This window comes from Anguilla anguilla, chromosome 1 (genome assembly GCF_013347855.1).
Source record: "Anguilla anguilla isolate fAngAng1 chromosome 1, fAngAng1.pri, whole genome shotgun sequence".
Taxonomy (NCBI): Eukaryota; Metazoa; Chordata; class Actinopteri; order Anguilliformes; family Anguillidae; genus Anguilla; species Anguilla anguilla.
This window is the reverse complement of record NC_049201.1, coordinates 18,490,308-18,512,899: the sequence shown is the minus strand read 5'-3', so window position 1 is coordinate 18,512,899 and position 22,592 is coordinate 18,490,308. Positions and strand designations below refer to the sequence as shown.

At 39.0% G+C, this 22,592-nt stretch overlaps 2 protein-coding genes across 4 annotated transcripts in view; both read left to right on the top strand.

The window, feature by feature from the left end:
- The window catches only part of LOC118231755 (lymphocyte activation gene 3 protein-like), a 41,986-nt gene extending 33,480 nt beyond the window's left edge, over positions 1 to 8,506 (top strand). For both annotated transcript variants that reach the window (XM_035425951.1, XM_035425945.1), the window contains exons 4-5: positions 8,016 to 8,077; positions 8,166 to 8,506. In XM_035425951.1, coding sequence (XP_035281842.1) covers positions 8,016 to 8,077; positions 8,166 to 8,303 — 200 coding nt within the window. In that variant the 3' untranslated portion in view covers positions 8,304 to 8,506. The remainder of the gene's footprint in view (positions 1 to 8,015; positions 8,078 to 8,165) is intronic.
- Positions 8,507 to 14,283: 5,777 nt separating this feature from the next.
- On the top strand, positions 14,284 to 20,888 carry vrtn (vertebrae development associated). 2 transcript variants are annotated; one of them, XM_035388861.1, is made up of 2 exons: positions 14,284 to 14,481; positions 17,258 to 20,888. In XM_035388861.1, the coding sequence occupies exon 2, from the start codon at positions 17,260 to 17,262 to the stop codon at positions 19,309 to 19,311; it is 2,052 nt and encodes a 683-aa protein (XP_035244752.1). In that variant the 5' UTR covers positions 14,284 to 14,481; positions 17,258 to 17,259; the 3' UTR covers positions 19,312 to 20,888. The 2 variants fall into 2 exon arrangements, with proteins under 2 accessions (XP_035244752.1, XP_035244760.1); XM_035388869.1 differs by lacking the exon at positions 14,284 to 14,481 and adding an exon at positions 14,589 to 14,672.
- The last annotated feature ends 1,704 nt before the right edge of the window (positions 20,889 to 22,592 follow it).

The window sequence follows — 22,592 nt, the reverse complement described above, 5'->3', positions numbered from 1 at the left end:
ACTTAAATTAAAATCGACATAAATTATGTTTGCAGCTAAAATGTAAAATATGTAAAATGTAAAATATGCAATGCACACAAAATAAATAATTTGGATTTGAAAGTCGATACTGTCCTGATACTATTATGAATGGCAAGTAACTTCTGTTATCTTCTAACAAGAAGGAAAGCCAGCTCTTACCAGGGAAGATGGTGGTGTAACTGTGTGAGGCCTTCAGCTTCCCCTCCACAGTTAGCTGGCATCTCCACTTCATGTTGCGGTCTGAGCGCTCAAGTGTCACAGTCAGACTGTGGGAGCATTCTGACTCTGACAGCTTGTACCTGTCTCCCTGCAGTGGGGCTCCTGTCTCACCAACCCAGCTCACTCTAATGCTTTTTCCACAAGACCCAGGGCTGTGGAGTTTACAGACAAGAGTAACTGTACTACCAATCTTCAGCTCTGTCACTGGAGAGGATGCAAAGACTGAAACTGAAACATGAGATATAATTACATGTCTGCACGTTCTCAGAAAATAAATGCATGAAGTTGATTTACACAAATAATTATTTTAGTAGGAAATGACACTGTTTTAAAGTTAACTGCATAATCATTAGTTAACTACATTCATACATCATTCTGAGAGAATCTTACAAATTCCAAATGGAAATACTTACTGTTGAGAAGACAAGATAATAACAGAAGAATCTGTAAAATGGTTTCTATTGTGATAAAGTTGACAGTCGTACCGTCCAGCATCAGCAGTGGTAAGATTATTAATGTGCAAAGAACAATTAGTTCCCACTCTCAGCCTTCTAGCTATCTGTTGATTTTCATCTCTGACCACTCCATGACCAACCAATTCAATAGCGCCTTGTGATGGACGGCTGTTCCAGATCCACGTAATTGAGGAACAGTTAAAAGAGCCATGAAGGTTGCATGGTAAACTGACAAGCTCTCCTGCACTGGAGTACACTGTAAGTTCTGAACCACTGACACCTGGGGAAAATAAATAAAGCCCATTTAAAACAGAGCTCAGAGATATTCAGGTTACAAGATACAACATAATTTTGAAAAAATCAATAAATCTGGTTTAAAGAGACAGATAACATACCAACTGTTTTTGTGTTTAGATTTACAGAAACATAGTTTAGTCGCTGATACAGTGAGGGTGATGAGGAGGCAGAAGTGCAGACTTCATTTTATGGTAACTATTGAAGTATTACTGTAAGTTTCTGAAAAGGGATTAATATTATGAAGTACAGCATCATTTCCCATCTAAACATCTGTCTGTCCCTCTCCAAGGTTCAGTGAAGTGGGAGTCCTCAGTTTTGTTCTACAGAGGTGAACTCTCATCCCTGGTCATTTTAGTAGAACCACATGTCCCGTCCATCACTTCCTGGGGAGTTTTTAGTAAAGATCAACTCGGGTTCTGAGACCATGCTAGTACTGAACTCAGTGACTGATATTTTTTGTGTTCACTGTTTTTGTGTCTAGTTACATCAGTAGGTTGACGGCTGGTAATTATTGTAAGAAGATTTTCTATGCTATATAAGAATTTTTCGTAGTACCTGGTGTATAAATGCAACTTACTTGGTTATGCTATTCCACATGCCACCTTGAAAAGGGAATCTGCCAAAGCTACAGAAATAATGTCAACAACCATGACAACTACAGCTACATAGATAATATCACCTCTGTATCATACTCTTACCTGTGAACAGCTGAACTGTGTTGATGAGCAGTCCCAGCAGAAGTCTATTCAGTCCACACAAAGCCATTTTCTCATCTTCTTTCTTAGAACTTGTGTCACAACTGTCTGAAGCCTTTGCCACAGAACAGCATCTGACTGAAATTTAAACTTCCTGTTTTACAGAAATCTTAAATGTCACTCCAGCCCTGTCCCTGTCCCTCCTCTATTTCGAGCCCATGCCTTGATGCACCCTTCTACCTCAGAGCCATAACCCCACCTCTCTGAACAGCATATTATACTTCCCTTCAATTGGACTTTATATTTACCAGCAATAGTTTAATACATCAATTGTAAACTGCTCAACATTTGATTATTTGCTGCGATAAATCCCTTATTACAGTTCTGTTACATCCATCCAACCTCTACTTTACACTGAGCCAGGCAATGGAGGATGGGCTTCCTGTATAGGCGGGTTCCTCCGAAGATTTCTTCCCATCGGGAATTTTTTTCTCGCCACTGTTTGAGTGTCCCCCCGCCCCCCCCCTCTGCAAAGTTTTTACCTTGTTTGCCTTTTGGGGTTCAGATCTGGTTTGTGCCCAGTTCTCCTCTGTAAAGTGTCTTTGTGGCAGTTCTCTGTAAAATGCTATACAAATAAAATTGATTTGATTTGAATACATAACCACATTTTTTCAAGTAAAAATAAGAAGGCATTCAGTGCTGCTTTAAAGTCAAACTTTGTTTATGTCCTAACTGCTCTGTAATGTGACACAAAGGTAAAACATCAGTTGGATCTTTATTATGGAAATGAAAACAGAGACAAGCACACCTTTATGTACACAGAGAACTTACACTGAAAAACTTTAAAACATATCCAGTGGAATGGCTGACTATATATGTAAATGGAAGCTTTAAATGATTTACAATTAACAATTAGCTATTGCAATTTAGCCATTGCTTTTTGCAGGGCAAGCAAACAGCGCTGGATCTAGAGATAGGTAAAATAACAGTCATACAAGCGCCATTGTCAAAGAGCAGACCTTGCCATATAAAGGGAGAGAATATTTTTTAAGATAGAGACAGTAGTAGTCTAAATACGATGGGGTTTAGATGCTTTTGGAAAACAGCGTAATTCTGCCATTCTGACTGACTGGTCATTCGACCATCTGGAAAGCAGAACAGAGAAGTGCTGGGACCGCAAGGAGCAGCTGCAGAACGCTCAAAGAGGTGGGACAGCCAGCTAGCGGGAGGATGCTGAACAGTGAGGTCTGGTTGGAGTGTACAGGGTAACCATTTTCAGAAGTTAGTGAGGGGTAGTACCATTCACAGCTTGGTATACCAGTGTTAGTGACTTGAATTGAATGAATGCAGCAACCAAAAACTAGAGAACAGTTCAAAAGCAGAATGGAATTTGGGAATTTAGGCACGTTGAAGAGCAGCCAGTCAGCAGAGTTCTGTACCACGTGCAGTGGCCTGATGGCACAGGCCAATAAGCCAGCCTGCTAGGCATTGCAACACTCCAGATGAGAAATTTTGAGTGTGTGGATGAGCAGCTCTGTAACCTCTTGGGACAGCAAGGGGCATGAAGAGATAACCTGTCGGTGCAAAAGGCCCAGAAAAGCTCAGTTGGCCATGCAGGTTCACAGAGAGGTTATTAGCTGAGCGGCAAAGAGACATTTCGGAACCTTGAACATTGACTGAAATGTGGGGAACCCTTTGCCTGACGGACCAACAGTTCTTCCTCAGGTTGAGTTTCGGGTTGGGAGGGTGAACATCTAGACTGCAATTTCAGGGATACATGTCTAACTTGTATGGAATAACTTAAGGGAGAAAATGTGATAAGGCATTTGTATCTAGCTACATCTGTAAAATACATCAAATAAATACTTATCCTTCTTATTTTAATCATGCACAATAAATTATTAAAATTTTACGTGCATTATGATTTTGTTCTCCCATTCTCCCATCTCGCTGGACATGTGAAAAGACTATTATTACTCTTATTTTTTATATCACTGTAAAGAGAGGAGTGGAAAAATCAGTATAAGAAATTCACGTCCTACATACAAGAGGGAAGTGAGATTTTTATATTATACGTATATGTATATATATATATATATATATATATATATATATATATATTGAACAGGCAGAAATGCACAAGAGAAATGTATCATATAGGGTTAATTTACTGAGCAGTTGGCTATTTAACAGTTTCCCAGCGTGACTAAAAACAATGCAACATGGTGACATAGATTGTGTGTGATTTTCACTTCCCTTTCTATTTGTCAGGAAATATAACCACTTCCTTTTAACTTCTGTCATTCACAGTGGTAAACAGAAAAAATAAAAAAATGACCATCTAGTGGCCATCTAGTGAGCATACGGACACTGTTATACCTTGTTTGTAAAACAACTAAAAAAAACATATTGATGCTCAAAGAATCTTCAGTGAGATCAGTCAATTTAGGCAGGCAAGCACAAAGAACTGAACCTCTGTACACCAGTGTTCACTCTTCCAAATCAAATGTCAGGCCATCTTCGGAAATACAGTGAGCACCATAATTCATTGGACAGTGACACATTTTTTGTTATTTTGATTCTGTACTCTAGCACTTTGAGTTTGAAAGGATACAATGACATTGAGCTTGAACTGCAGACTGTCAGCTTTAATTTGAGGGTATTCTCATCCATATCGGATGAACCGTTTAGAAATGACAACACCTTTTGTACATGGTCCCCCCATTTTAAGGTACTACAAGTATTTGTTGAATTGGCTTCACAGATGTGTTTCGTTAGGCAGGTGTATTCATTTGTGTCATTAGTGAATGCAGAAGAGAGCTGTTGATGTCTAGTTTTGATTCTAGACTTTGCAATTGCCTTTGGAGATTGTTGTTGGGGTGTGACAACATGAGGGAGACAGCAGTGTCGATGCAAATTAAGCTGGCCGTCATAAGGCTCAGAAATGAAAATCAATCAATCAGGAACATTGCAAAAACCCTGGGCATGCCCAAGTCAACAGTTTGGTTCATCATTAACAAGAAAAAAACATCTAGTGAGCTCAATTATGTCAAAAGACCCGATAGACCGAGGAAGACCACTGTAGTGTATGACTGGAGAATACTCTCTATGGTGAAGAAAACCCTCCTGACAACAGCCCAACAGATCAAAAACACTCTCCTGTGTGTGCAGTAAAACAACATTAAACGACTATTATTTATTGACACCCTCATCTCATCCTATCTTGACACAAATTTGGTAACAAACACAATGTGGATTTGAACAGCAGTGTATTAAAATAGCTTGTAAAGTTGTGTTCCACTGTCTGACCCATCCTTCATTTTGTACTGAAAGAGGAAAACAAGTGCAACAGAATAGTATGTACAAAGGAAATCATTTTCATCCGAATGGATGGATCAGAAGACCAACATTTAGCTTAGCCGACTTGGTTTGCATTATCCATAACTGAAACTAGAGACATTTTTCATACTTAAAGTGGGGTGGGTCAACTGGTTACAAAAAAAAATTGAGAAAAGAACAAAATCACTGAAGTCATATTGCGTCACTGAGGAAATGACCTTCCTCTTTCATGCGCTGACACTGAACTGCACCGATGATATAGTTTGAGAATTGAGAGAAGAGAGAAGACAGCAAGTAAGAATGCCTGTGCACATACTGACCGGACTCCTGCCATGGCTACTCTTCAACATCATACTCCTCTTTACAGGTGAGAGAAAGAGAGAGAGAGAGAGAGAGAGAGAGAGAGAGAGAGAGAGAGAGAGAGAGAGAGAGAGTAATGAATCATGTAAAGGAATGTATGGGAAGATGGTTTCATTTTTAATATTGTTGGAGGACAGACAGATTTACCAATTTTAAGTTTACTTTATTACTGTTTACATGCCTTTAAAAATAATCATAATGCAAAATATTAAGTATTAAAATACCACAAGAACACAACAACACTCTTCCAGTTCTCACAAATGCTGCATTTCTTACAGTGCGTGCCACTCTCTTATCCACTTTCATTGCATAGTTTCGCACATTATATTTTGGTATAGCTCAGTCAAAACTTGGTCAGTGTCAAAGATTTCACTCGAAAAGTCCAAATAGCTCTTTCTAGTTTGTTTTCTTGTTTTTGCATATCATCAGAAACACAAATGTGCAATGGTTGAAAGATGGAACAATACGTTGTTGTATACTTTGATAAAAGATGCCCTTTTATTCTGACGTGTGCTTTTCTGCCTCCTCATCAACCTCACTGTGTCAGCGACTAAACTGTTTCTGTAAAACTAAACTGTTTCTAAACACAAAAACAGTTGGTATGCTATCTGTCTCTTTAAACCAGATTTATTGATTTGTTCAAAATTATGTTGTATCTTGTAACCTGAATATCACTGAGCTCTGTTTTAAATGGGCTTTATTTATTTTCCCCAGGTGTCAGTGGTTCAGAAATTACAGTGTACTCCAGTGCAGGAGAGCTTGTCAGTTTACCATGCAACCATCATGGCTCTTTTAACTGTCCCTCAATTACGTGGACCTGGAACAGCCGTGGATCACCAGGCTCTATTGAATTGGTCACTCATGGAGTGGTCAACGCTGAAGATCAACAGATAGCTAGAAGGCTGAGAGTGGGAACTAATTGTTCTTTGCACATTAATAATCTTACCACGGCTGATACTGGACGGTACACCTGTCGACTGTATCACAGTAACAATAATTATAGCGATGTTTCTGATATTAACTTGTCTATTCTCAACAGTAAGTATTTCCATTTGGAATTTGTAAGATTCTTTCAGAATGATGTATGAATGCAGTTAACAAATGATTATGCAGTTAACTTTAAAATAGTGTAATTTCCTACTAAAATAATTATTTGTGTAAATCAACTTCATGCATTTATTTTCTGAGAACGTGCAGACATGTAACTATATCTCATGTTTCATTTTCAGTTTCTGCGTCCTCTCCAGTGACAGAGCTGAAGATTGGTAGTACAGTTACTCTTGTCTGTAAACTCCACAGCCCTGGGTCTTGTGGAAAAAGCATTAGAGTGAGCTGGGTTAATGAGACAGGATACCCACTGCAGGGAAACAGGTACAAGCTGTCAGAGTCAGAATGCTCCTCCAGTTTGACTGTGACACTTGAGCGCTCAGACCGCAACATGAAGTGGAGATGCCAGCTCACTGAGGAGGGGAAGCTGAAGGCCTCACACAGTTACACCACCATCTTCCCTGGTAAGAGCTGGCTTTCCTTTTAGTTAGAAGATAACAGAAGTCACTTGCCATTCATAATAGTATCAGGACAGTATGTACTTTTAAATCAAAATTATTTATTTTGTGTGCATTGAATATTTTAGCTGCAAACATAATTTTAAAAACTTGGGTCAGCTATGTTTTTCATCAGTTTTCATCTTCATAATATTTTCATCAATATGAGGTTCACTCTTACATACATTATTAAAGTTATTGGGCCAAAACCTTTCTTAATTTAATTCTTACTTTTGTTCTTAAAAATGTTCCTGAGAAAAACCAATATTGGATTAATGACACATGTGCGTACCTTTGTTTTTGTGCATATCCCAGGTGTATGAGATAATTAATGCTGACTGTAAATTTTATGTGCAATCCTGTTCATGTGATTAGCATAAGGAAACAGTCATTAACAAATACAGATAAGAAAAAAAATGTGTAAATGCTGAAATGTTCATGGAAACGTTCTTGCGCAGTTTGCGATCAAATGTGATTGTACACGTTTCGTGAATGAGGCCAAATGAGAACCCCAATGCCATATATTCTTTCCTCTCTTTGTATCAGTCGAACATCCAAAAATAGTAATAGTGAGTTTTCATTGTTTCTTGCATGAGTGGTAAGTCAGTTCCATTCCCATTTTTCCTATCCATTAACATAATTTATAAAAGTCATAATTAATTCATTAAAGGGCATGCAATAGATGAGAACGAGGAGGGTTAATGTGACATTGCAGCTTTTTAAAACAAAGTGAAATGATAGACCTATGGTATGTTGTCAAACTGGATCAAAAAAACATTTGAATTATTGGAAACTGACTATCCCTGCAACCTTGCTCAAGATAAGTGGGTGTAGATAATGTATGGATAGCTGGAGAAACTGACCACAAAATCTGTCTGTGCCCTGTCTCAGATGAAAATATGAGAGATGTCTGGATTGGCTTTGGAGTTGCTATATGTGTAGCTGTTGTCCTGATTGTGATATTGATCATGATATGCAAGAGAAGAACAGGTAAGGCACTATCTTAATCAGTCCTAGTTTTAGAACTGAACTATCTCATGATTAGCTTTGTATTATAATACTAACGTTTCCCATTAATTTCTTAGTTCAAAGGAAGACGGCACATAATCATGTTTCACAGAGCCACACAGTTACCGATCAGAACAAGGTGAATAAATATAAGTTTCAGCTAAATTCTGTTTTTACGGCGCTGTTGTTTTGCAGTACACCTGCTATAATATATTATTTGTATGCAGGGAGAGAGTGAGGACACCGTTACCTATGCTGTGGTCAATCCCGCTGCCGGTGGAAAAAGGAAACCAGACCAAGAAAGTTCTGTGCTCGAAACTGAATATGCCATCATTAAAACCTCGCAGAACTCAAATAAACCGTGATACTTCCTAACGTTGAAGGCTTGGAAATGACTGCAGACAGTGCATTTAAATGCTGCAGCGCTTTGGGAACTTTTAGCAACACACTGCAGAGGTAACGATCTTTTGTTTCACTGTTGACAAGGCAAAGGAGCTTGGCTCATTGTGCCAGCTGTTTAGGGGTTGCCTACTGCGGACACGAAGCTCATTAACTACTGAATTTTGGATGAAAGGTGAAACCAAATGGAAAAGCACCACAGAACATTTCATAGAGGGGCTAATGGAAGGTGAAATTTTTTGAGCTCTTGAGGTCACTTCAAATTCACAAGCTCTGGGCTCCGCCTCCCATTGTGCAACATGTGGCATATCATGCAATTCACTGTGTATTTTTTGCAATATAGTTTCTTGTATAAGTAATTCTCTTTAGCATTGTAAGCATGTCAACATGGCAAAGGTGCTTGGCACCATGTTGGCTGGGGCGGCTAATGACTGGATGCCAGTTAAGCACCGGCTTTGGATAATCATTTCTTCATAAAAGAAACTAGAGAAGGTGATAAGAATAATTTTAAAAAGTTATATATACATTTTTTTTTTTTAATTGGAAAAATATAGCTGTTACGCAGCATATTTGTGAGCAACATTCCACATCATGTTTATGAGTGTATTAGCAAGATGGAGCTTCATTTTTTATAGTTATATGCTTATTTAAGGGCGAATTGTGATAATGCAGCTCCTTGTCTTATTGGTAGATAAGTAGCTCATTTTTACATTGTTCTGTATCAACTGGCTTTCAGTTCAGCAACATTTCCATGGTACAGTGCTACATGCAACTATTTAATGTATGGAACACACCCTGGGTGTTCCAACCACCATGTTTGTTATCTAATAAATTAGTCCTAAATTAATCTTCATATGTAATACTGTATAACCTGGTTTGGAGTTTGTCTGTGGACGACAATGATATCCAATATGTGTGGCAATACAATCATATCAAAGCCAGACTCTGTTTCTCCAGTTTCACTCCTTTTCTGGTCCTGCACCTATAAGACAGGCTATGTGCATGTGTGATTAGCGTGTGTTATAGTGTACTGAAGCACTTCACATTAAGTCGGTGGAGCAAAGTGAAACGTTCTGTGAACTGTTCCATCCACCAGATGGTGCTATTAGTTCCTTGTATATTTTTCATGATCCTTTGTTTAAGCTTAAAATAACAGACCATCAAACATGTTCAGTTCAAAATGACAGGACAAGTACAAAAAAAAAAACATGATTTTGAGGCACATGTCTAAATGAGTGCACTTTTGATAGGCATGTTGCAGTTATCTTGTTTTTGCACACGAGAACATTTCTGTGATGTATCCGTGAGTTCGTTCAGTTTAATTTGATAGGATTACAGGTATTTCTCAGAATGTTCAGGTTATCCCAGTTCTCAGAGATTCTTTGAAGCATCAGTTAAAATCCCAGCCTTTACTGGTATGTTCTGCAGCAAAATGAATTACAGTGACTGTTTTCATTCAACTGTAGCATATCCATGCACACACAAATATACCCTTCAAATCTCATTAATGTAGGCTAAGGAACCTTTCAGAAACTGTTAATGAATCAAATACCTGGACTTACAAGTTCACGGATCAGAAATCTCACCCTTCAGTCTAAGCTTTTGGGTATTTTAACATTTGCAAAGCAAAGCCAGTAGTATTCAAATGGATTGCAACATCTACAGTATAAATGGAATATTTAATATCGCATCATATTAAATAAAATTATGGCTAGATTTGTGAATTTGGCTTTTATTAAATGCCTGAAAAAGCTCTCTAGTGTGCAAAATGAAATAACAGAATTCCACTTTTAGTAGACCCAGGGTTTACCCAGTAAATTTGATGTGAAAGACAAACATACCGTATCACTCTTTTCTGTTAAACTCAATACAAATAGATTTTACCTACATAGCACTACATGCCATCTCTAAAAAGGCTGGAACAAACTGCAAAATTCCAATACAGACCTCAAAAATAAAAATCATGTTGTTTCTCTGTAGAATAGACAAGTAACAAGTCTTCATCCTTGTGTTCAACTGGCTGAGTAATACAGTAGAGAGCTATTTAAAGCCATGATCACTATTCTCTGGAGTGAAAAACTGAGAAAAGTTCATAGTAAATCAGATTGTAGTGTGAGGAAATATTAATGTCACCTAGACATGAGCAAAAAAGCTTACATTGCAACTGTAAGAACACTGATATGTAGCTTGTAATAAATGCAAGTTCTGTATAATGGTGGTGTGTGGAGAGATATTAAAGATCATTGAAGGAATGTTGGCACATATGTGACAACAACACACAATGGTGATGAGAATTCTATATTAATTTCTTACAATGTGGGTTACTGAACATAACAAGCACTGGGGAGGAGCATCTGCTACATACCAAAATCTCCAGTGCATATTTTATACACAAACATAATGTTTGGGACAAAGAATTTCTTAATTTGGCCCTGTACTCCACAATTTCTGATTTGTAGTTAAAGTGCAGATGCTTAGCTTTTATTAAAGGGTATTTTGATACATTTTGGTTTTACCATGTAGAAATTACAGCCCTTTGTGGAGCACAGAGCCAAATCAAGAAAAAAATGTCTTTGTCCCAAACATTACAGAGGGCACTGTATAGTTTAAATTTTTAAAAATGATTTACTTTAAATCTGAATGTCTCAGAATATGCAGTACAGCAGTAAAACAAGTTAAACTATGTCTTATTTGCAATCCTGCTACCGGCACTATTGATTCAGCAGAAGAATGACAAAAAAAAAAACATTATCTAAAAATAGGACTCGAATGTTCAAGACTATCTTTGCAAGGGAATCCTTCAGGACAAAGAGCACACCAAACTGAAAAGGCACAGTCATGAGAACAACAGGCCCCATGCTGGGAGAGGGCCCATTAGGTATAAAATTCCTGTTCTTGACTGTGCAGGAACCCACAATGCCAAGCTCAAGAACAAAAGGATGCGGACACCCCTCCCCCAACCCCCAATCTCAAACCTGCCTCGTTGATCTTTGAAGATCTCCCACCCCCTCCCCTTGTCCACAGTGTGGCAGACCGACGGAGCCGATCCCCATGCTCGACCATTTGCATTTCCAACACTCCGGGCTGGGCCTCCTCTGTGCTCCCCAGCTATAGGCTGGCCAGCTGATTTGCACACTTAAGGTGTGTAATTGACTCTGGTGAAAGTGGGGGCTAGTTTTGGGGGGGGAGGGGCAGGCTGGATTTAAAATGACTACATGTTTTTCACACCAATGAACAATTTACACACAAATCCACCACCCAGCCTTGCTACTTGATCTCCCAGAATGGTTTGATATCTCCATGTTGGACAGTCATTTCTTCCAACCAGGCAAATAAGTATTTATGGACTGATCCACAGACCCACTCAATGTCTCCTGAGATTGGTGACTCTCAACCTGGTAAATTAATTGTGACAGGCAAACTTTGTTGTTGGATGAATCTGAAGAAGAAAAAATAAATGTGGTGGAGAACAACCTCTCAGGCCGAGGGCACTGTTTAGCAAACCTAAAGTTAGTTTACAAGGACAAATGCAATAGTTTCCTATTGTGATTGGATATCCTTCACATTCTGAATGGAGCAGTAAAGTACATTGGCACAGGGATTATCATTTTTCAATGAAGAGAATGCGTCCCAAATAACAATATTGCAAAAGATCTTGATTAAATCCACATTTATTTTTTTCTGAGTTACCCCTCACAGCATTGGAGGAGCTCCAGACGGGGCTATAAAATAATGAGCGGGCTGTGACACAAACATGGTGGTTTGCTGCATCATGAGCTTAGCACTGATCCTTTGAATCTGATAACAGTCAGGGAAAGGTGGAGGCGATATGGCTTTATGTGGAAAAAGCATATTTAGTCATTTGGATCTACCACTATGGACATTGCAGGATAGTGATTTCATCTGGCTTATTTACAGTAATGGCAGAGCTCAAACAATTCATTTATTTAAGTAAAAAGGATAATTGGCTCTAAGGCAGCCCCCCACAGAGTATGTTTTGGAAGCCTCCTTGGGGTTTATTCATGTTAATTCCCTGGTACATTGCTCAGAACTACTTACTTAATCATGCTGTTTTCATCTTTGTGTTGAAATTTCCCATTTGCTGTCTTAATAATTATTTTTGTACAAAGGCCTTCCCTTAAAAATTGTGGCAAATAATAGAGATATGAAAAACAGCAGGAGAATATACAATCACTCTGGTCAATTAACCATTCAAATTAGAAACGAAAGCATACAGTTATCTGGACGATAGTAAGAATTATGTTTAGAGTAGAGGCAGCTCCGTCCTTGGAACATTAATGTCAACAAACAGGGGAAAACTCAAGCACCAAAGTGATACCATACCCATTGGCAATGTCTGACACAAATTTTGGTTTTCTGACTCTCAATTATTGAAGTAATTGTACATGTGTGCATGTGTGTAGCTTTGAGATTTTGGACGGCTACCCAGAACTCTCTGTAAACTTGTTTCCCACATCAGGCCATTAAGCAGTATTCATGGGATTTCCTTACACTCTGAGTGAAGCCGGGAGCTCGGCACCAGGTTGTCTACGTGTCCAGCTGTGAGCAGCCTCCTTCCCCCCAGCTTGGACAGTTGGGACAAATGCAGAGATTCTAGTCTGGTGGAGGTGGTGTGGGGGCAGGGCTTGGTATTGGGAGGCTAATGGGGGCAGAGGTAGTGTGACTACCAAGGGTGTGTACGTGTCAAGATGACCTGAGGAAAGGCTTTGATTCTGAATGGCTTGCAAAAGGTGGTCAGCTCAAAGGTGTTAGAAATAATACTCAGCAGAGACAGCAAGATCAATGGCACTGTACCACACATCTCTCCACGCCCTGTCTGGCCACGTCTGTGCAAATCGCATCCCCAGGCACTGAAACCTACTCAACGTCCAAACAGAATGAGCCTGGCCAAGATTCAGAGAGGGAAAAATATGCTCTCATTTCCTTGTTATGACTGCCCTATTTTTCTATTGATAGACTGAAGTCTGTTGCTCTGACAGTGCCTAAAAACAGATTTATCAGACATCCATTTAACAACTCACGTAACTAGTGCTCAAAAAGAGAGAATCTGTTGAAATTTTCAGAGTTCTCTTGAAATGTGGAAATGTATTGAGTAACTTTCAAAAGCATGGCGTACGTTTGCATTTGAATTTCACAGGAGCTACACAAACAACTTACAGAAACATTTCATTGGAATAAAGTCATAGCTGCTTATTGGCATCATCCAAGTGAAATCAATGTGCAATATTGATTTATTATAAACAAGCATAATGATTCACCTCAGAATTTAGCATTAAATTATTTAATAGCTAGAATCTATTTTGACATAAAACTGTTACATTTTATTTTTTTTAATGCATGCCAAACCGCTGGATCATGTTTTGTCACTGCATGATTAAAGAAATATTTTGGTGGAACAGTAGCTCACAAAATTGTTCAACTGTTACCTGTGTTCCACTTCCAACATATATAATTAAATAATTGCAGAACTACCCAATTAATGTCAATATCTGAAGCCATAGTAATGAAGCTCTTAAAAAACCACACTATGTAATATTTCACAGGTGTGCAATGTATAAGAAAATGTCCAAGAAAAAAACAATTATGTTATATTTCCCTGTAGATACAGTCCCAAGAATGGAAGCTAAATGAAGTTTCTGATACTCCGACTATAATAGAAGAACAAAATGAACACTTAACAAAAGGGTTTATTTATTTATATTTATGTATGAAGAAATGTTGGACAATCCATTACATCGGAGTATTAGACTGAGTCAGTTTTTTTTTTAAGGAGCTGTGTTTACAAAATGTCAGGACTTATTACTTTTACCCAATTCACACTTAACTTTGAAATTGACCCTGGCTCTGACAGGGGGTATTTCTTTCTGTTTTGCTTTGGGACGACACCAAAAAGAACCTGGTGATTGACAATTTCCTGGAGGGAGGTACCATTGACATCATTTCAAAACTCCGAATTGTCCGGTTTGAACTCTTCTCAGTTTACCTTGGTCGTGGACCTGTTTGGAAGGCACACGCATAATGGATTTACTCTGAAAACCGGTCGGAAGGATTGCTGTCTCCACCTTTCTCCGCCGTCTACATTGCGCTATAGGGTGAACTTTACGAGGACTCCATAAAAGTTTGGTAAGGGTGACTGCATTTTATTAATTGGCCAGCTGATGTTAAACCCATCCAGTGAGTTTGCTTAATTTCAGCCTTCAACGTTGACGTAGGCTACACAATAGCTGGGCTACACCAGAAAATCTGGGAGTAGTTCTTTTTTAAATCCTGCTGGCGGCAACATTCAGCATTATTTATTAACAGGACAAGTAAAGGTAATTCTGCAGTTGAACGCTGACACGAATAAATCCAAACGTTTCATCACGTTCATTGATCATTTCAGTCTGTAGTTACATTTAAAACATTTTTTAACCGAGAACATTTCTATTTGAGTGGAAATAAATAAATATATACTTCTCATTTTCTTGCATAGCCTACCTACGTTGCAGCGATATTATCACCACCCACGAGCCCGTTTCACGGTTCGTCGTGTAGTCGCACAAAAACTGTGGTATGTAATGGTACCCCTTTACAATAAGGTTAACCCCAAAGCAAATTGTAGTATGCTCTCTAAAAGCCGTCAGCTGTTGGTTTGTAGGCTATGCTTGTTAGCCTGTAGTTTAAACTGCAGCCCAACAACCCAACAACATGTTGCATTGAAAAGACTTCAATAGGCCTATGAATTCAAAGTGGACAAAAGAACAACCACAGTACGCGTGGGCATGTTAAAATAATGAAACGACACTCTTAGGTGTATTTTTTTCTAATAAATATGTAATGGTCAATGCGTTGCGAATTTGCGATTACGCGTCACGTGATTTACGATGAACTAAGTGGGGGCAATCGAGTACCTATTATAGCCAGATTAACTCTTACTCTGCATTTTTTTTGTTTGTTTTTCTGTAATTCATCATCACTGATTCCGTTTACTTATAAAATGTCTCGAGATTATCTGTGCTTTGTGGAACAGCCTTCCATTTGGACGGATCAGCTGTAAGGCTTGTGATATGGAAGTTTAGACACGGAAGATGCTAAATTAAAGTCACTATGGAGAGTTCTTTTAAATGCATATTTAACACGGCCGATATGCAATTTAAAGTAATAGTTCACTTTGATTTTTAGTTTTTTTTTATTAGCCCACATATTTTTGTGTGCGCAATGATTGATATTTTAGGTATTTACAGAGGTTTCTGACTACCTGGCTTTACAATGGCTGGTACGGGGCCATTTGGGTATTTCTGCTTCTAGCAAGGACATACACCTCAAGTAACTCCAAAACAGCTTGTATAGTGATGTTATACCTCCAAAAGCTCTATGTGTGATATGCACATTTATCTTATTTTAAGTCTATTTTTCATTGCTTGAGTCCACAAATCCCTGACAATAACATACAGACAAGCATTAAACTTTGGAATAATGTTTCACAAACTCCTTTTGCATGATGTACATCCACATGCAAAATGATCATGGAGACTGGACACCTGGTTGCTGAAACTAAACCATTTATGGAAAATGGAAATTTCCATGACAAAATGAATGACAAGCCAAGCCTGCATTGTGTTAAATTAAGTTTTAGGGAAAAATAGAGTATAATTTATATGCATGTTTTCAACAACCTTATTTGATCAAGAGATTTTTAGCAATTTAGCAAGCTCTAAAATGTACAATGGAAATGCATGAGTTCATAACCTATGAATGCATAACTAGTAGTTACGGGCGTTGTGGTGTGGTCTGCTTATTTGCTTTTGAGTAGCTTGAATGTTGCCTCCCCAACCCAAATATACATTTTTTTCAATTTGATCCCTTCTGACCTTTGTGTCTCTGATTTATGGAACACAACAACTGCATGTTCAAATAAGATATGGCTATTAAACCCTGAACACCCTGAAAGATAGCAGAGAGCTGGGCTGAGCAGTGCAACTTACAATGCATTTACATTTAGCCATTAAAGAGAGTAATTATCCAAAGTGAATTACACAAATTACATTTTAAACATTTTTTTGTAGTTTTAAATCTGGATTTTTTTTTTTACTGATGGAAATTCTGCTCATGCACATTGGTAAAGGGTAAATTGTTGCTACACTGCTGCCCAGGATGAATTTGAGGTTTATTTCAGCTTCTACACTATAGTGTAGCAGAGGGAATACAATGAAACACTATTTGGCGTTTTTTCTTTTGCAGTGTGATTGCTTGGATTTGCTAGTGCCCTGTAGGCATAAATCTTTAGCCAGCTTTGATTTTGAAGTGTCCCTTTCAGCACTTCAAAATTTACACTTTTGAATGGTTTGAGATAATTTAGCCCAGGTTTCTTGATATACACATCTGCTATCAAGTGTGCTTATTTCTTTGAGTGTCAAAAATGAACACTCACAAGAATTGAGCAATAAGCCCAAGAAAACTACCATTGCTGGAAACAGCTCAACACATCCCCACAGGTGTGAAACTATAGGTGGGGAATGCCAAATGGAGGGAAACAAATGACTTGAGCCTATTTATTGTCAATACCGTGATGTTATATCATAGTCAGTTTTCAAGCAAACCTGATTTAATTAATGTTCTGAAAATGTAAGTATTACTTTAAATATACACCAAGTGTTTGGTTTAATTTAGGAATAAAATGCCATCTGTTATTTTAGGAATGTTCATACAACAAGGCTAGCTCACTAACCTACATAATATATTTTCTGTGATGCACTGTTATGTTATTTATATAACATTTATTTAACTTGATGTGTGGACAGAATGTAATGATAAAATATTAGGAATTGACTCCACTATTCAATGATAGCCAGAAGCATTTCCCTTCTCAGAACTAAGCTAACCAAATATTTGTCTCTCTTTTTTCCCCTCCATGTTACAGAAATGATTCAGAGACAAGAAGTCGTGCGCTCTGTCCTTGCAGAACTGCAGGACGCCACGGAGTGTGTGGGTCTGGGGCCACTTGTCCGAGTGGCTCTGGAAGTGGAGCAGGCTTTAGCCTCTTTCAGCCTCCCTGGGTCCATCTGCAATGAGTTCCCAGCCAAGGTGGACATTGACCAGGCAGCACACTGCCTCTACCCGGAAGACGCACCAGGTGACATGCTCCCTGTAGCCTGCAAAGGGGAGGGGAACCTCCTGTTTGATGCTGCCAGCATGCTGCTTGTGGGGAGCGCCGATCTCAGCCTTGAGCTCCAGGTCAGGACAGTTGTGGAGATGCTGCTCTGGAAGAGGTACTACCTGAATGGGATGATCGACTCCAAAGTGATGCTACAGGCAGCCCGATTTTCCCTCTGCACCGAGGAGTCAGCGGAGATGCTCAGTCTGCCCATGGCTGTGCTGGAGGCCATTTTTGATGCAGATGTCAAAGCCTCCTGTTTCCTGGGCTCCTATGCCAATATGTGGCATGTCTATGCTCTGGCCTCGGTTCTACAGTGCAATATCTACTCCATCTATCCCATGTACAACCTGAAGATCCGGCCATACTTCAACCGTGTAATCCGGCCCAGGACCTGGCCACGTGACTCTGAGTCCATAACCCTTCATATCATGTGGTCAGGGGAGCTAGAGTCTATGACTGTCTTCAAGCCCCACCATTTTGTGGCCTTAATCCCAGCCTGTGACATTCAAATGGGAAGCTTCAAGGGTGAGCAGCAAGTTCTTCCACTAAAAACCCTTGAACTGTTGAATCAGGATCCTCAGCTTTCTTACTCCAGTCTTAGAGACAGGTACAACATCACAAAGAGCACCTTCTACAGATGGAAAAGGCAGACCCAGGAGCACCGGAAGAAAGCTGCTGCCAGGTATGAGGCCAAACACTTCCTACAGGCCTGCTATAACGAGGGAAAACTCATACCCCTTCATCAGTTCAAGGAATTCTTCCCTGACATTTCTCGCTCCACGTATTATGCCTGGAAGCACGAGCTGCAGTCCTCTGGTGGCAACTTCACAGTGATGTCAAATGGAGATGAAACTGCATCCAGAGAGAGCTTTGAGCAGGATTCTTGGTCGTCCCCTGAGAGTGATCTCCAACGTCACTATGACAGTGTTGCCAACTTCCTCGTGCCCAGTAATGATAAACTGGGGGTGGACCGAGCCCAGAATTTTGCTTTCATGCAAGAAGCGAAGAAATGTTTGCAGAGCTGCATAGCTGTGAACACGTCCTTCCCATACAGGAATTTCAAGAAAAGATTTCCTGGCATCTCAAGGTCAACATACTATAACTGGAGGAGAGAGGCTATGTTGGCTAACCCAGGGTATAAAGATTCTTTTGGGAGCAGTGAAGACAGCTCAGATGTGGACAAGATTCCGAGCCCCAGTGGAGAATCCTGCCCTGTTCAGCTAGAGGTTCGCTGGCCAGTCCCCAGGATAAATGTTCATAGGCGCAAACACAAGAGCTTCCAACTCTCTTTCCTTCATAAGATGAAACTGAGGGATCAAGCCAAGAGGCTGGTTCAAAAGTCCAAAATCTCCCTCTCAAAATTCAAACTCAAGTACCCCTCCATCTCTTCCTATTCCTATTGGTTTTGGAAGAAGGGCTTCAGTCAAAAGAAGGAGAACAAAAGTACGGTAGATGTTAAAGCAGAATGGTCAAAGGCATCAGAAAGTCCAGAGGAGCACACTGCGGGAAGCCAGAGTGTGCTTCCTTTTCAGAGGAATGTGAATCATTTGAACAATCAGACCCTGAATCCTTATGACATCACCCTCTCTGGGTATGCTGTCCCTGAGAAGCACATGCATGAGCAAGTGTTTGTAATGGATGTGGTAGCCTTAGCCAATTTCAAAGCTAAAGCAAAATTATTCCTCCAGCAGCGTTTTGAAGAAAAGTCCTTCCCCACCTTCAAAGAGTTCCGGTCTTACTTCCCACTTACCCCACGTTCTACCTATTACATGTGGAAAAGGGCTTTGCATCATGGACTACCATTAGTTCATGGCTGAATTATCCCTGGTTAGTAATTATAACTGCTTTTGCAGTGCAATAAAAGTTAGCCATTTTCAAATAGCCTTTGCGTCTACAAATTTTTACTTCAAGTTAGGATCAGAAAACAAGTTGAGCTTTTCAGTGGAAGACAATGATATAGTATGATCTTTTTTCAGCTATCCAGGTGAAGCTTAAAATCAAAATTGCAACTATTGCATCTTAGGCGTGTACCCTTCACCTCCTCTTTAGCCTTGCTTTTATTGTGTGGACATTTGCATGCATTTGAATCAAGACCATAAGTACCCTGCTTCCACAGAAGCGATCCAAATTCTCTCCAGGCAAAAGATCGTTTGAAATCGAAGACATTAGAGAATGACTGTTGCGCATCTAGCTTCTCTTTTTCTGTAAACAAATCCAATTTTTTTCTTTTCAGAGTAGTACGTCAAATGTTTTTTTTTCCCCCCTGAACTCCCCCTGAATAGGTTTTCTAGTTCGCCATTCTGCTTGTTTATTTCAGTAAAATGCGGCTCTTCAGTCGTAGGTAACTACTCAAATCTGAACTGAAATGTGTTGAAGGGTCCTTCTCGTATATACATAAGACTAGAGTACGTATATGCTTTACTGCAAATTAACATGTCTTAAAATATCTTGGAAGATTTTCAGCTTAATTTCCCGCTACAGTAGGTTTATCAAAATGAAGTTATAAAAAGTATACATTTAAAGCTATTAGAATTTCCATATTAGAATTGTACTGCAAGCAGACACTTGGCCCTTTAGTGCTTCTTTCTTTGAGTACAAAGGGTTAATAGATTTCAAGCAGCACATTCATGTTCAAGGTGAGTTTGCACAAGTGATATTAATAGAAAGTCAGTTGTAAAATCCTGCATTTGCACTATCACAAAAGTTCCTTTGGTTGCATGCTGATGTATCAGAGTTTGTGGTTACATTTTTGCATGTACATTTGTGGCTCATGAAGAAACTCACATCACGAGGAGGTCATAATTTTGTGCTTATTTGAGAAATGATTGTTTACAACTTCTTTATATTTTCAAAGTGATCTTTTTAAGCAACATTTGAATTATATTGACTGTTCAGTGTTAAATTAATATTGAGAACCTTACAATATATCCTAGACTTCTTTCTCCTGTTGCAGTTTTTACTTTATTTTTTACTATTGTGATATTAATTTGATTATTTATCTTGCCTGGCACCTTGATGAAGAGTTTTTGCTATGTTGCATTTAGCTGAGTCTAAAACAAAGTTATCTATGGTCTTTTGAGGTCATATTTTATTTGTTGTAAATCTATCTTTTCATTTTGGTTGTTGATCAACTTTAGTTGCTTGCATCCTCCCCAGTATAGTAACTGATGAGTTTCTTTGCTTCAGAAATTTGGTTAATGTTTGTAGCCCTGTTATTCTATCACCCCTTAACAATGTTTTTGCTTTTGAATTGTGTTTGTCAGCTTGTATATAATTTATTTTTTTCAATCAGGGTTTGTGGATGACAGAATAGAGCAGAGTACATGTATTCAGTTAAATGGGGAAATGATTCTCAGTGCAAAGCAGGAAATCAATAAACCATCTGCTCAAATTCTCTTGTGCTTGAATGTTTTCAGCCAAACTTGCACATTCTCACGCTTCATTTCCCAGATGAAGTAAACAATTTGGACTTTTGCACACTTCAAAATTGTGATTAATTCAGTGCTGATCAATTCATTTTAAATGAATTCTACGCCGCAAACTCATCCTCACATGAAATTGTTCTTCAGGATGATGGCTTGTTGGCATGCAACAGTAGCAGCTGTTACGTTCTTCCATTAAGTTGTGTATTTCAGATGCATATAGGGAAGAACATGAGTGGATAGAATATGAGTATGTAAGTCTCTTTGCACATGATGTTGAAAATGGGGAACTAAGGGGTCGTCAAATTCTGAGTATTTTTGAGCAGATAATTAAACCGCTTTTGAACAGTTCAGCATGAAACAACTTTGTGTGTCTCCTCTGTCAAGTATGTTTTAATACTGCATAGTTGGTGTTGGATCACAAGGGCAAGGGGATGAAATGTATTGCTTTACTGTAGATATGGGCTGTCGCCACTTCCCGGTTTCAGTTTTTAATAAAAGGGCAGGGACATGCTGCTTTGTATGAGCCAGTTACAGCTCAAGGGAGTTTGTGAAGATGGTACAGGAAGATGTCCAAGACTTAACAGAACTCAATTGATGTGGCAAAATAGAACCGTAATAATGGACCTGGGTTTGTAATCATATGGTCTGTGCTGGTAAGCAGGCTGCAAACTCGCGTTCTCGAAAGGGAACCCTCTGATGTACTGTTGTATGGTTGAATTGCTTTCGTAAAATGTCCAGTTGTGTAAATGCGTAATGTGTGATGTATGAAGTATTTCATTTGTATGCCAGTGCACCTTTTTTTTATACATCTGAAATCGAGCCCTACATTGGTTATAGAGGGTATACTGTACACTAGGGTGCTGCTTTATTTTCGCTCTTGCAGCCTCAACCAAATTTGCAATACATAATTGCAAATTTAATGGAATGGATGTAATGGAAACCACTCATCGGGAATGTAAAGTTGTTTTGTGTTGATAACCTTATTTTGCTTCCAACATTGGTGAAAGACTGGGAGGAACTAGGGGAGAGATAAGCGAGGTGTTGGCCAGAGGAAATTATAGTATGCAGTATTGTCAGGCTATTGTAATGCAAGCTCACAGCAGCTTAAGTTTTGCTCAGGATGCTCATCTTCTGAAAGGTGACATACGTTAGAGGGTGTGATTACAGAAAGTCTGTAAAAATTATATTTAAACTATATTGCTCTGGCTGTTCAGGACTTCATTCAATATTTCTACGATTGGCTATGTTAGACCGATATTCAGTTATTCATAGTAAGCTGTTGACATTTTGATTTCTGTTGATATTTAAAGCATCTTGTTAGGTTGCCTAAAAAGATCTTGTTGTCACTGGCCAGTTGTATCCATGATCTCCTGTACTTCATTCTTCCTGTTGAAGGCCTGGATTAGTAGAAAATGGGGAAACAAAAAAACCACGGCACAAAGGAGCCTTTAATTAGTTATTTTCAACCTGAACATTGTCTGACTGCACTGCATAGTTGACCAAAAGTAAAGGCACTTGTCAGGCCCTATCATCAGAAGACAGGGCCCACAACAGCAGGACCAGATGTAAGGGTAGGCTGAATTTGACCTGCAACATTTGTTGCTCACAATGATACACCTTAGCGCTTACAATCTATCAGACGTTAATGAGGGAGAAGCTTCACTGTCAATTGG

Excerpts from the sequence above, each read along its gene's own strand:
- vrtn (XM_035388861.1), top strand. The coding sequence starts at position 17,260 with ATGATTCAGAGACAAGAAGTCGTGCGCTCTGTCCTTGCAGAACTGCAG.